General features: G+C 38.7%; 1 protein-coding gene across 1 annotated transcript in view; it reads left to right on the top strand.

Moving 5' to 3' along the window:
- The window catches only part of FMN2 (formin 2), a 387,917-nt gene that overhangs the window by 123,657 nt on the left and 250,167 nt on the right, over positions 1-14,093 (top strand). The window contains exons 5-6 of the mRNA XM_042976529.1: positions 9,821-11,607; positions 13,236-13,380. Of these exons, the coding sequence (XP_042832463.1) occupies positions 9,821-11,607; positions 13,236-13,380 (1,932 nt within the window). The remainder of the gene's footprint in view (positions 1-9,820; positions 11,608-13,235; positions 13,381-14,093) is intronic.

Below are 14,093 nucleotides of genomic sequence, written 5' to 3'. Positions count from 1 at the left end.
AGGGGCAAGGTGGAAGGGGGTTGGGACTGACTGGAAGAGATGCAGGACAGCCTGGGGGTGGAGGCACTGCCATTGAAAATGGGTAGCATTTGGGCAAGATGTGAAGGGGAAGAAAGGATTTTTCTGGAAAATATATTTTCATTTTGTGGAAACTCCCAACTAGCTCAGAGAAAAAATTAGACATTTTAACTTTAGAAATAAAAACAGACACTGTTCTATTAATTTTAAGAATGAAAAGCAGTTAGCATCTGGGAAATGGTTAAAATTTAAGATGAGAATGTGAGGAATGAATTAGATATCACACTTTGTTTTCACTTTTCTCTAGGGCAGTAGGGCTCAGAGGTGAAATGAGGTTGTATCTTTGCTTTGTTGAGTGTTAGATGGTATAAAGCTCGTTTGTTGGGCCACATGGTTGATATCCTATGGAGAAGGGCAAATAGGTCAAGCAGCTGATCTGAAAGAATAGCTGAGCCCATAAAGTTCTTAGCTTATAAAGGTTGCTTATCCTTTATTGGACATCTGTTGAAGTACCGTGTGCAAGGTATTTGTGGTAGATATTGAAGGAAATGTAAACAGTTATAAGGTCCCAGGCTCTTCCATATACATGAAATGATTTGCAAGATGTAATATGATTCTGCCGAGGTGTTTGGTATATATTGTATTACAGAACTAAAAAAATAAAAAGGAATATTTTTGAGAAATTATAATTAAGGACAGCTTCTTAGGAAGGGTAAAACTTAGATCAAGTCCTGAAAGTGATAGTTTTCGAACAGATGGAGGGAAGGAGAGTAAGAATTTCAGATGAGAAAAGAGAATAAAGGCACAAAAGTGAAAGTGAATGTGGCATTTTGTCAGGGGATGGGGTTTGTGGGGCAGGATATGACAGGCACCAGGTGACCAGGTGATGTAAGAGGTGACTCAGTGTATTCCCCAAGCAACCAGCTTTGCTTTCCATCTCCTGGGCCTCTTTTGCCAGGGGCCTAGTCTTATCTGGATTGTTGTGATAGTCCCCAACAGGGTTCTGTGCTTCCACTCTTAATCCTTTCCAATCCTTCCTCCACAAGGCCTTGAGTTATCTTTCTCAAATCCACATTTACTTATATCGGATATCTGCTGACACTCATTCAGTGACTGCTCCTAACATTTGAGAAAAAAAATCAGACCCTCGAGACTGCATTACAGGCTTTTCCTTACCATTCTCCGTCTTTGGATTTACCACCCACTATTTCCTACATTTTGTTTGCTCCAGCCTTAAAAAATACCCTCGTTTTCTGAAAAATAGTCTAGTTTAGGATCCTTCATATCTGTTTTTTTATGTTTCTTTTATATTCCTAACCTCCCCCGCCTTTAAAATCTACTTAATTTCTATTTATCTGTTCATCTAAACTCATGTTAAACTTTATTTCCACTTAGACCCTTTCCGAGACTTCAATCTAGAGAGTCATTTTGACATCCCTACTCTGGGACCCACATACCTGTCTTCTTTTTCCATAATGGTTGACTTATGCGTGTCTCGTAGACAGCTGAGCTCCCTAAAGCTAAGACTGTCCTTACCCTTTGTCTTTCCTCTATCAAACATAGCACCCGACATTTTTTAGGAGCTCAGAAAATATTTGAGGAATAGCTAAATAGTGGGAGACCACACTGACTAGAGCAGAGGGTGCTTATTGGCAAATGGTAGAAAATTTGCCGCTGTTCATACATAGTGGTTGAAGATGTGGGCTGTGGATCCGTTTCCCTGGGCACAGATACCAGTTATTCTTTTAACTTGCAAACCTAAGCAAAGTATTTTGCTGTGCCTTAGTCTCTGTGCCTTAGTCCCCTCATCTTTAAACTTCTATCTCATAGGGGTTTTGTGACATTCAGCTGCATTAATTTAAGTGCATTAACTTAAATGCATTAGTTTATGTGCTCCTGGCACTCAAAATATTAGCTGTTCTTTTTTGTCATTGTTGTTGTTACATCTGGTTTTGAAAGTTGCTTTCATAATTGAGTTGACTCTCATTATTCACGGCTTCCATAGTTGCGGAATACGTATCTGCAATATCTGTGGCCCTAAAATCAACACTCACAGGACTTTCATGTTCATTTGTACACATGCATAAAGTGGTGAACAGTCTGAGTTACCCTACATGCACTTGCCCCGCTCGGGTGGAATGAGATGACACTCTGCCTTCTTGTTTCAGCTTGTGCTGCAAACAAGTATCCTTTTTGCAATCTATTTAGTGCCATATTTTTTTTTGCCTCATTATGCTGTTTGTTGATATCACTGTTTAAAAAGCACCCCCCTCCCTGGGCATAGTGCTGCACCTCTGTCTAGTGTTCCCAAGCACAAGAAGGCTGTGACATGCCTCTCGGAGCCAAGAAGGAGGACCAGTTATTCAACTCTCAATGTATCCGCATTGTCAGGTCAGGAGAATCTGAACTAAGGTACTTATCTGATAAAAGGAAAAGTAGCAGCCAAAGTGGAAATAATGGATTTGGTAACCATAGCCAGGGTAAAAATTGACTATAGTTCTCAAAGTGTGGTCCCTGGACCAGCAGCATCAGCATTACCTGGGAACTGATTAGAAGTGCAAATTCCCAGGCCCTGCTCCAGACCTACTGAATTGGAGACTCTGGGGGTGGGTACTAGCAATTTGTGTTGTAATAAGTCTTCCATGTGATTCTGGTACACATTATGAGCCAATGACTTAGAAAAATGATTGAGAGATACTACTGTGCCTAGATAGTTCTTTGGAAAATAAATTCCTTAAATTTAAGGAAAATGTCAGGTGATCAAAAAGCAATGATAGCTAACCAATCACGATACGGAAGTGAAGTATTGTTGGGAGAGAAAAACTTTCAATAATCAGTATAGAGATGAAGACTAAAGATATAAAACTCTGTGTGCTCTCCTCACATATACAGAGAGGATAGTGGGTTAAGAACAAAGTCTTGGGAGTTACTGTAGGTTTGGTACCCTACTCCCCCCAAAAAAAAATCCAAAGGAGGGAACAGAGAAAACAAAATGGAAGGGAGAGAGTATAAAATTATAGGCAGTAAGAACAGGAGGGGTTACTGGGAGAGCAATTTTAGGAGAGCAACAGGGTTGCAAGGCAGTTCTACCACTCTGGCTAATCTTCTTAATCCATCCCATTCAATTTCCTCCAAGCTTTGTTTTTTAGGAAGTCTTTAATGTTAGAGATTAGTTGGGTTAAAGAAGAAGGTGGTGAGGAGGTGGAAAACTGAGTTGCGCTTTATATCCACAGACCATTAATGAAAATGAAACTATAACAAAAGTGTTTTTCTTCCTTGCACGATTTGGAACTATATTAGATTATGGTCCAGAATGTTGCCACAACTGCAGCTCAAATAACTGGAGAGAAAATTCAGAAGTTGTGGGGGAACTAAAAAAAGCAGGTTCTCTTTGCTATTTTTTTCCCTCATTTTCCCTGACCCCCTTTATCAACACATTTATTACTTCTACTTTGGTTATCACTAATGATGTTGACTTTAACCTTCTCATCGATCAAATTGTTAACTACTGCAATGAAGAGATGTTAAAAGGAATACAGCCAATTATGAGTTTTAACAAATCCCTCTCCCCTCTAACTCACATTTCTCATCTAAGCAATAAAGGGATTGGAAGAGATTTGTCATATCCATTCCAGTTCAACAATATTATAATTTCAATAGTTCATCTGTTTCATTGTAAGGATTCCAGAGGTGCCATTTTAGCTTTCTGTGTGTGAAGCTCTTCTTTTCCATGATATGTTCTGCTTTAAGAAGACCTAGGTAAGTTATTTTCTACTTATCGTATGTTCTGATATTCCCTCCTTTCTTTAAATTCCTTTTCAAACTTGAAATTGATGGTAATTTATTTTTGTGCATTATCTTATCTCTTTAAAATCTGGATTTCTTTTTCTATAGAATCATGTGTAGCAGGTATTGGCTTATTGTAAAACTGGAATGCCATTGGTTTGTTCAAAAACCTTAGAATGTTGTTTAGAATTTAGATCATGAAAGAGAATTTATATGCTTTTGTGAAGAGTAGGATTTATATTTTATAGATGTCTACAGGTATCGTAACTTGCCAGTAACATAGCCTTAGAATTTAGCAGAACTTGAAAATCTGAATGATAGAAAATAAATTACATATCTCGTATCAACATTTACAAAATAAATTATCACAGTGTTAACTTACCAATATCTATTTTTATATTCTAGGCTCTCAAAGTATCTTGCTTACATTATAAACATCATAAAGTTTCAAAGACGAAGTGAATTAACTTTTCAGCAAAAGCTTTACTTGAGTGTATCTTGGCTTCCTTTTTGACAGTTTTAGCCTTAATGTTACATTAATGTTTCTTTTTCTGGGAATCATAATCTTGTAATCAGAAAAAAAATTTGGTGAACATTTTATTTTTTAATGGAAGCTTGTATTTTGTGATATGCAAGTGTTCAAACAATTTATAAGAACTAACCATCACCACCCACGTATAAGATTGTACAGGAATGGAAGAATTTTGGCTAATGTATTGTATAAAATTGTTCAGCCAAAGTGGATGGCAGACTTTACCACTTCTAATGATTTAAGGGATTGAAGTAATATTTTAAAATACAAACTATCTCAACATTGGTAATATATAAGGTATATTACATACTGTGTTGAATAACTAAAATAGATTTGTTATCTTTCTTCCATTTATAAGGAGGTACCCATTATTTGGATTCTTTGAAAAATTATAAAGATCACTTTTTTCTATTCTCCTTTTAAAAAATTGTTTATTTTAATTTTTAATAGTGAGAACAATTAACATTGGGTAAAGGGTCACACAATTACTGGAAATGCTGTTTTTTTTTGAAAAGTGTAGAAGTCTAAAGATAATAGAAAGTACATTTTACCATTGTCAAATCCTTTGAGGATCTGATAGGCCTCTATCTAGCTGTACCCTGAAGAGACGGAAGATTAAGTACCAGGCACAAGACACGAGGGAACAAGCTTTCAACTTGAGGACGTTCCATGGACCACAGAGTGCCTGGAAGGCTCTTAGAGAGTAAATCTGAGCTTTGTGGGTGGGCTCTGAAAGGACTTTTGCTTAAATAGCCAGAGAATACACAGCATTTTTTTCTTGATGATAACTATTATTTACCATGTAAATTTCTTTATAAATCTTTTTAAAAAATACAAAATATGACCCAAATAGAAACTAACTCTTACTGCTGACAGGCAACACAGCCTTCTCTAAATAGCTCTATAGAGAATTGGTACTCTCTGAGAGCCCACCAGCCCTTGACTGATAGTCCTGGATAAGGAAGGCCAGATAAGATTCTTTGAAGCATCTTAGCTGAATTCAGAACCAAAAATCTTACATACATTTGGCTACTCTGTAAGTATAGATGGCTGGCCTTATTTTACAGGTTAATCAGTTAAGGTTTGAGATGAGCTTAATTGCTGTTTCCTGGAATGGAATAAGAGGATTGTAACATTGATTTGGGCTGGGATTTCGTAGGTTAAAATAGGGTCATAGAGGGGAATCAGGATTTTAGCAACTTGGTTGTTTGTTCTCTCTACATTGGGAATAATGTAAGAAGCAGACAGTCTCTCCCTACAACTTTTTTTTCCTGTTCTCCATCTGTAATAATTATCTCTACAGAATAGTTCTCTACACAAATGTCAGCCTTTTGTTTTTGCAGTCTGTTTGCTCTCATCTTCATGAATTCTTTGACTTCACCACCTTCTTGGTACCATAAGCCTAGCATTGCCATATTTACTGTAAAGTCAGTTTGGAGTTTTATTTTCTTGTCTATTTCCTCTGCTGTTTCCCCATTCTAATTCATACTGTGTCTCACATTTGAAAACCTGTGAAGCTTATGGAGTGTGTCAGTTCCTCATTTTCTCATCTTTTTATTATCCAGATGCCCTCAACTACCATTTTGTTTAAAGAATAAGTAGATTACACAACAGAACAATGTACTCTAATAAATTGACCACTTATAGAATTAAGTCCAACCCCAAGTCTATCCCCATTTAACACAGACTATCTATTATTATCTACCATGCTTTAGTTTGGGCAATGTCATTTTACCAATGATTTGTAGATATTTTAAGCCACATGGTGCAAATACAGTATAAGGTGAAATTATTGCTCTTATAGAATCTTGTGCTCCCTGACTTCAGGGAAGGAGATAGAGAACCTGAATCATATGAAAAGTGATTGATTAATGAGCACCTGACAGAGTTGGTTAATTTGGTAAGGATGATAACTGACATACATGTTTAAAAAGATTGTTTTGCATTATAGAGTATTGTCAGAGGCCATTGGGGAAAATGATGAATTTCTCACATACTGTAAAAAATGAAAATCTTTTCGTAAAAGATGTCATCTATCATGGCATCATATACTTTAGTCAGAAAGTTTGTATAGTAGAAAATTAACAGTTGAGTAATTTTAATTCGAATAATTTGTTCATGCTTACAATGAGGCTAAAAAATAGTTTTAGAGGAGTGCCTGGGTGGCTCAGTAGGTTAAGTGTCGGACTCTTGATTTTGGCTTAAGTCATGACCTCATGGTTCATGACTTCAAGCCCCACGTCAGGCTCTGCATCAATAGCATGGTGCCTATTTGGGATTCTTTCTCCTTCTCTCTCTGCCCCTCCCCTGCTCACTCACACCCTCTCTCTCTCTCTCTCTCAAAGTAAATAAATAAACATTTAAAAAATCATTTTAGAAATAAGAATATTGTTGCTTTATTTTTTACTTCATTTTTTAAGGAAGAGAATCTTTTTTCCACAATTAAAAAAACCTTTTTATTTGCATTTATTTTATGCTGAATTTATTCCTAGTCTATAAATTTTAATTTCGTCATTTTCTTCTGGGATTTCTTTCTTTCTCTCCTGTGCAATCTCCTCTTCTGGTTTAGAACCATTTGTTCTTTTCCAGTAAGGATCATTTTAATGTGGCATTAGGAGCTCATGTATTGGTTAATCTGACTGTGAGTTACGTAAATCTGGTAGTCTGTGTTTGGGGGCTTTTGATTATATGGATTGCTCAATGACCCAATAATCTACATCTAAACCCTTAAGTTCAGCATTACTGTCTGCATTTTTAATCATGTCCAGCAAAAATTCAGCACTCTTTTTGGGCCACTGACCCTGTGTCCAGACCTATTCTTTGGCCTGGGCATACCTACCAACTACACCATTGTAACTATGGAAGAGCACCCACTGGTTTTGTAAAGTGATGTCTTTCACATATTTAGTGGATTTTTCCATATGCATACCCTTGATGGTCTGTATGGTTTCACTAGTGTTCTTAAAGTGAACATGAAGATTTGAACCTTTTGATTTGCATGATGTTGTTGGGCATTCTGGGACAAGTGAATAGTGAACCATATTTGGAGATCACCTCAGGCTGCTTACTGGAAAAGCCTTTTTTTCCCCTCTGTATTTTATCCCGAAGTATTGGTACATGGCTTTATTGAGGAACCAGAAACCATACGAGATATATTAAACAGAAGGGCTTCCTATACACAGTTAAGTTTTTCATGGAACGATGCAGTTTGAAAGATCTGCTTCTAGGCTGAAATTTTTCAAAGGAGTCATATATAACTGGTATACCAGGGAAGCTAAAACCTTTGAAGCCACCATTGGAAACTGGAAAGTAGACAGTGGAACATTCTTTCAGAGCAGCTTCCAGTTAGCAGATCTTGATCACTAACAGAACAGTTAAGGACACTTGGAGTATGGCTCCTATCATTCCGCCTTCTAAATCTCTGTGTATCTGCATCTAATTGGATGAACCTAACTGCAAAGGAATCTGTAAATGTAGTTTTTCTTCCCACTTCTGCACGTAGAAGGAGAAGGTGCTGGACCTTGGGAGAGTCAATCCAAGTAACTGCCAAATTGTCTTGATTCCATTTAAGAAGTCTTTTTCTGCTGCCCGTGTAAATAATTAGAAAGGATAAAAATCTCAGGAATCCTTACAGCCACGGGTACTATGACCTTCTATGATCATTGTCTTTGAGTGTTGTGTTGGACTAGTTGGCTTGTAAATGTGAGAGCATAAATCTATGTAGAAAGAAGTGTAATACTTGCTATTGTGCTAGGCTGTTATGATTTAGGATCAGTTTCTCTTCCTTTTCTTCCTCTTATTTCTCTTCCTTCTCCTTCACATCCTTTACTTTTATATCGCTTTCATTATGTTCCTTCCCCAGGTTAGGGAAGTTTTCAGGTATGATTTCTTCAAATTAATTTTCCACCCCCCTCCCTTTTCTCTCTTCTTTTGGGACTCTTATAATACAAATGTTATTACATTTGATGGACTCACTGAGTTCCCTAAGTCTATTCTTGTATTCCATAAATCTATCTTTCTTTTGTTCAGCCTCTTTATTTTCCATTTATTTTACCTTCTATATCACTTATTCATTCCTGTGCTGCTTCCATCCTTGTGTTTTTACATCCGGTCTGTTTCAAATCTTGGTTATTGCATTTTTCATTACTGACTTTTTTTTTTTTTAACTCTTTTATCTCTGTGGTAAGGGGCTCTTTGAAGTCTCCCATTCTTTTCTCAAGCCCACTGAGTATCTGTATGATTGTTCCTTTTTAAATTCTCCATCAGGCTTATTACTTATATCTGTTCCAATTAGATTTCTGACTGTGACCTCCATTTTGGCATTTTGTCTAACTCTGTCTTCTGTGTGTTAAAAAACCCTGTTATCTTTCTGGCTCCTGAGAATAATGGCTTTATGAAGAAGAGGTCATATAGTGCTTTCATTATAATCAAATCTACAATGAAAAAAAGCTGGCCTTGGTAATAACATTTAAGAATTGAGTTTAGAAACCTTTTCTAGAATTTACTTCTTGTGTGCCTTTTATCATCTAACCTTTTTACATGGTCATTATAAAAAAATGGGAAAATGAGAACACTACTAAGTTATCAGGATAACTTAAAAAATATTTACTGATGCTTAAAGGTCACTTTTAAGGTTACACTAGAGAAATGAAAACAATCTATACATTTTACTAATCCAGGTATCGCTTTCTGAAATGCCTTTGGTAAAGTATTAAAATTAAAGTAAACATGAAATAAGTGAAATGACACATATGCATATGGATGTGAAAGCTATTTCACATAATTTTATTGGAGATTCTTTCAGTGGGTTACCTTTAAAAAGGTAGCGATGACTTTTAAACCTGAGGATTTAAAATGTCTTTAGGGAACATCTTAATAGCAAATACTATTTGGGAAGGTATGAGAGGGGCCTGTCTAGGAAATAAACTGGTTTTTCACTCAGAATTTTTTTCCCTATTTTCACTGGTCTGCTTGTCTTCAATGATCATTTAAAGATCAGACAAACAATGGCCTTTGGACTTTATGGTAATATGTGTAAACCACTTTGAAGTCCAAGTGTGAAAAGGACAAGATACAAAGAAATACTAATAGTATCTCTCTGTGAAGGGATCCTTCTGGAATTATTACAACAAACAAATATATTTTACAACTTTTAAAAATTATTTTATTATTTAAATAGTTTTTGGTCCTTATTATATGTATGTATATATATATATTTATTTTTGTATATATATGTATGTATATATATGTATACATATATATGTTTATTTTTAAGAGAGTACAAGTGGGGGAGGGGCAGAGAGAGGGGGACAGAAGAACTGAAGCAGGCTCTGCACTGACAGCAGCGAGCTCGATATGGGGCTTGAACTCATGAACTGTGACATCATGACCTGAGCTGAAGTTGGGCGTTTAACTGACTAAGCCACCCAGGTGCCCCAAGTCCTTATTTTATATTTAACTATGTCTGTCTTTGTTGTCCCCCAGGAAGCTTTTGACATGAAGTCTGAAGGACAGGCCACTGTAATTCAGCAGCTGGAACAGACCATTGAGGATCTGAGGACCAAAATAGCTGAACTGGAGAAGGGGTATCCTGCCCTGGACGTGGAGATGGCCAGAGGCCGTCATGGGGCTCAGAATGGAGGTGCACCCTTAGAAGATGTCTGTCTTGAAGCTCTCAGGTTAGGAGAAAAGGATGTACGTCATCAAAGGCTTTTACAGGCAAAGTCAATCCAGACATCCCCGACAGAAGAGGGTGGGATACCAATACTGCCTTCTGTTAATACACTGCCAGAGTGTCCTCACCACCCACCTGGGGCTGAAAGTGGAGACTCGCCTGTGCCGTCCTCACCTTCTGGACCTCAGACAAAATTCTGTTCGGAGATTTCTTTGATTGTGTCTCCAAGGCGAATATCAGTACAGCTCGACACACATCAGCCCACGTTGCCTCCACCATCTCCATCCCTCCTGAAGTCTGACAGTCAAAGACAGTCTGGGTCACAGCCTTCCCATCCTTCTCTTCATACTGAGTTTGAAACCAGCCATGAACACTCTGTTTTCTCTTCCTTTGAAAACAGCCATAACGTCCAACCCTCACCACCTCTGCCTTGCACAGAGTCTTCCAGTTCCATGCCTGGTGTAGGCATGGCAGCTCCCCCACCTCCCCTTCTCCCTGGCACAGCGAGACCTGTTCTTCCCAGTATAGCCATCCCCCCACCTCCTCCTCTGCCTGGTACAGAAATGTTACCGCCCCCTCCTCCACCTTTGCCTGATGAGGGAATACCTCTTCCCCCTTCTCTTCCTGTAGTGGAGATACCTCCTCCCCCTCCTCTGCCAGGTGAGGGAATACCTCCTCCCCCTCCTCTGCCAGGTGAGGGAATACCTCCTCCCCCTCCTCTGCCAGGTGAGGGAATACCTCCTCCCCCTCCTCTGCCAGGTGAGGGAATACCTCCTCCCCCTCCTCTGCCAGGTGAGGGAATACCTCCTCCCCCTCCTCTGCCAGGTGAGGGAATACCTCCTCCCCCTCCTCTGCCAGGTGAGGGAATACCTCCTCCCCCTCCTCTGCCAGGTGTGGGAATACCTCCTCCCCCTCCTCTGCCAGGTGAGGGAATACCCCCTCCCCCTCCTCTTCCCGGTGTGGGAATACCACCTCCCCCCCCTCTTCCCGGTGTGGGAATACCCCCTGCCCCTCCTCTTCCTGGAGTGGGAATACCCCCTCCTCCCCCTCTTCCTGGAGTGGGAATACCCCCTCCCCCGCCTCTTCCTGGAGTGGGAATACCTCCTCCCCCGCCTCTTCCTGGAGTGGGAATACCTCCTCCTCCCCCTCTTCCTGGAGTGGGAATACCTCCTCCCCCGCCTCTTCCTGGAGTGGGAATACCTCCTCCCCCGCCTCTTCCTGGAGTGGGAATACCTCCTCCCCCTCTCCTGCCAGGTGAAGGAATACCTCCTCCCCCTCCTCTGCCTGGAGTTGGGGTTCCTCCACCTCCTCCTTTGCCAGGTATGGGGATTCCACCTGTTCCAGCTACCCTGCCAACTTCTGGACCAGGCATTCCCCCGCCCCCTCTGCTTCCTGGATCAGGCCCTCCACTCCCCCCTCAAGTTGGAAGTAGCACTTTATCAGCACCACAAGTGTGTGGTTTTCTTCCTCCTCCATTGCCAGCTGGCTTGTTTGGATTAGGGCTGAACCAAGACAGAGGGAGTAGGAAGCAGCCAGTAGAGCCTTGTCGGCCCATGAAGCCTCTGTATTGGACGAGAATTCAGCTGCATAGTAAAAGGTAACATGAATTGGAGCTCATGTTTGCACAGTTTGTCAACAGGAGGGAGCATTTACCTTTAAAACTCTTGGGGAAATTACAATTTAGTGCATTTTTAAGTACTGCTCTGAAACTTATCTGTAGATTTTTATGTTAATATTTAGTGAACCAATCTGTTATTTCAAATTTTAGACTTTTCTCAAAAGTATCAAAGATATAAAACAAATGATATATGTGTATCAATGTATAAGATGTACAGATATCTATCTGTATAGTTAATTGATCAATCTTATGAAGATGGGAGGATGTATCTTTCTTAGCATACATGCTCTATTGCCTCGTTCCAGAACCTCACTCTAGCAAATAGCTTATAAATATAAATCAAATCCTTAAAAGACAAACTGACTCTTGAGGATATTTTTTGCATTCTTTCGAAGGCACAGTCTTGTGTTACTGTTCCCTTTTGTTTGCAGTAGTCTTTCTCTTCAAAGATGTGCTATGCAAAAATACACATATCCACACCCATGTGTGAAATAATTTAGTTTTGAGAATTTCCTGGCATTTATATAGAGAGTTTGTGACACAATGTGGTCATAAAGTCATACTTGGGAATGATATTTATAAAAGAATACTTCCCACCATGTATGCTGTTGCCATATTACTTATCCATGCATAGTCTATAGTTGACATCCCTTGATCCCTGGGACAGTACTATGACACATGGGTGAGGAATGTGCTGGCGGGGGACAAACCATACTCTTTAAACTTTACTGGCCTTCCTTTTTTTCTAACTTTCCACGATCCCTTGAATTTTTTTTTTAATTTTTGTATGATGTGGCATGCATTTAGAATAGGATCTTTCCAGGCCTCGTTCTCATTTGTTATACAATTTTCTCATCACTGAATCACATTAGGGGAGAAGAATCTACATAGTTTGACTACTTCTAAATTTGCAGCTCATTCTTTCTGTAATTTCCATGTTACTTATATATGCTGAGGCATCATGTCAAACTGTGACCCAAACTCATTTTATCCAGATACATTATAAGAAGTTATTTTGTTGTGTTGTTCCTTTGTTTCAAAAAATAGATCTACCCTTTTTAGGTGGTACGACATGAATCTGCAGTCACTAAAGTCAGATAACAGTGGGTGATGAAAGTGGGTGGGAGATGGAGGGTACCACCTTGGATCATAAAATAATTTCTTTTTTAACCCGTGCACAGTTCACAAAGCTGATGAGTCAGGTTTGAACTGTGAGATATCAAATATTTCTTGCCTTCATAGCTTATACTGAGAGGAGTTTTGCTTCTATGTTTTTATACAGTGATTTGATAACTAAGAATTCCTGGAAAGTATTTTTTTCTAGGCAAAGGCTTCATTCTATATTGATGGCATTTTAACTTTCTTATCAAGTTGATAAAACAAGTGTGAGTCTTAAAGAAAAAGTATTCTTTCTTATCACCTTCCTCTTGCCCTCGCTTCCACCTCCTCTTCCCTTCCTTCCAGACTTCCTGCCTTCCTTCCTGACTTCCTCTCATGTTTTTTTCTCTTCTGCCCTTCTTTCCTTCTCTTCATTTTTGTTTATGCTCACGACAATATCTTGTAGTTTGGTTTGATGACTGTTTCATTGGTCTTTTGCTTAACTTTAGAGACTCCAGTGCTTCACTTATTTGGGAAAAAATTGAAGAGCCATCCATAGATTGTCATGAATTTGAGGAATTGTTTTCTAAAACTGCCATGAAGGAGAGGAAGAAACCTATTTCTGACACTATCACAAAGACCAAGGCTAAACAAGTGAGTATTTGTGTGCTTTCTGAGATTGGGCAGTATTTGGGGCATAAGTATGAACTTTCATTAGAAAAAAAAAATGAAACTGTTTTCTGGGGTGTATAACCTCCATAGTCCTTAACCAGATAGAAGTTAGAATTTTAGAACATGTAATTAAGTAAAATTATGCCAAACAGAACAGCAAATAATTGTTTCCACCAAGTGACAATGTCCTGACTATTTTAATTTTAGCCTTGTGATACATACTTCCGAAATTTCAGCTATTGATTATTTCCAGAATTAGTTGTCTAGAAATAAATTGTTAATTGATTGCAATTCATCTGAGCACTAGTATGGATGGAAACAAAGGTAAAAGTGGGCAAAGAAAAACAAGTAAGCAAGAAGTCTAGTCCTTAGTAATCTGTAATGCATTTGGTATTTTGTGGAATTGACACTCTTTAGAATCGAGTTAAACAATCACACTGTACTTGACATATGGAAGGATGCCTTACATATAGTACCAGCATCTCCATTCTTTGTTAGAGCCTTTGATCTGTACTGTGATACCTGGATTAGACAAAGAAAGAATAGTACATTTGGAGAAAAACATTTCAAAGAAATATTTCCCAACTGGTCCACCCAGTGGCCTTGATCGTGAAATTTCTTGTCATTCAGGAAATTATAGTAAAATTCCACAGTAATAAGCCCCATATAGAAGGTATTGCTAGCTGTCCATCTTT

The sequence above is a fragment of the Panthera tigris genome, chromosome F3, assembly GCF_018350195.1.
Source record: "Panthera tigris isolate Pti1 chromosome F3, P.tigris_Pti1_mat1.1, whole genome shotgun sequence".
Lineage (NCBI taxonomy): Eukaryota > Metazoa > Chordata > Mammalia > Carnivora > Felidae > Panthera > Panthera tigris.
The sequence above is the reverse complement of the archived record's forward strand: the minus strand, read 5'-3'. Positions and strand labels throughout refer to the sequence as shown.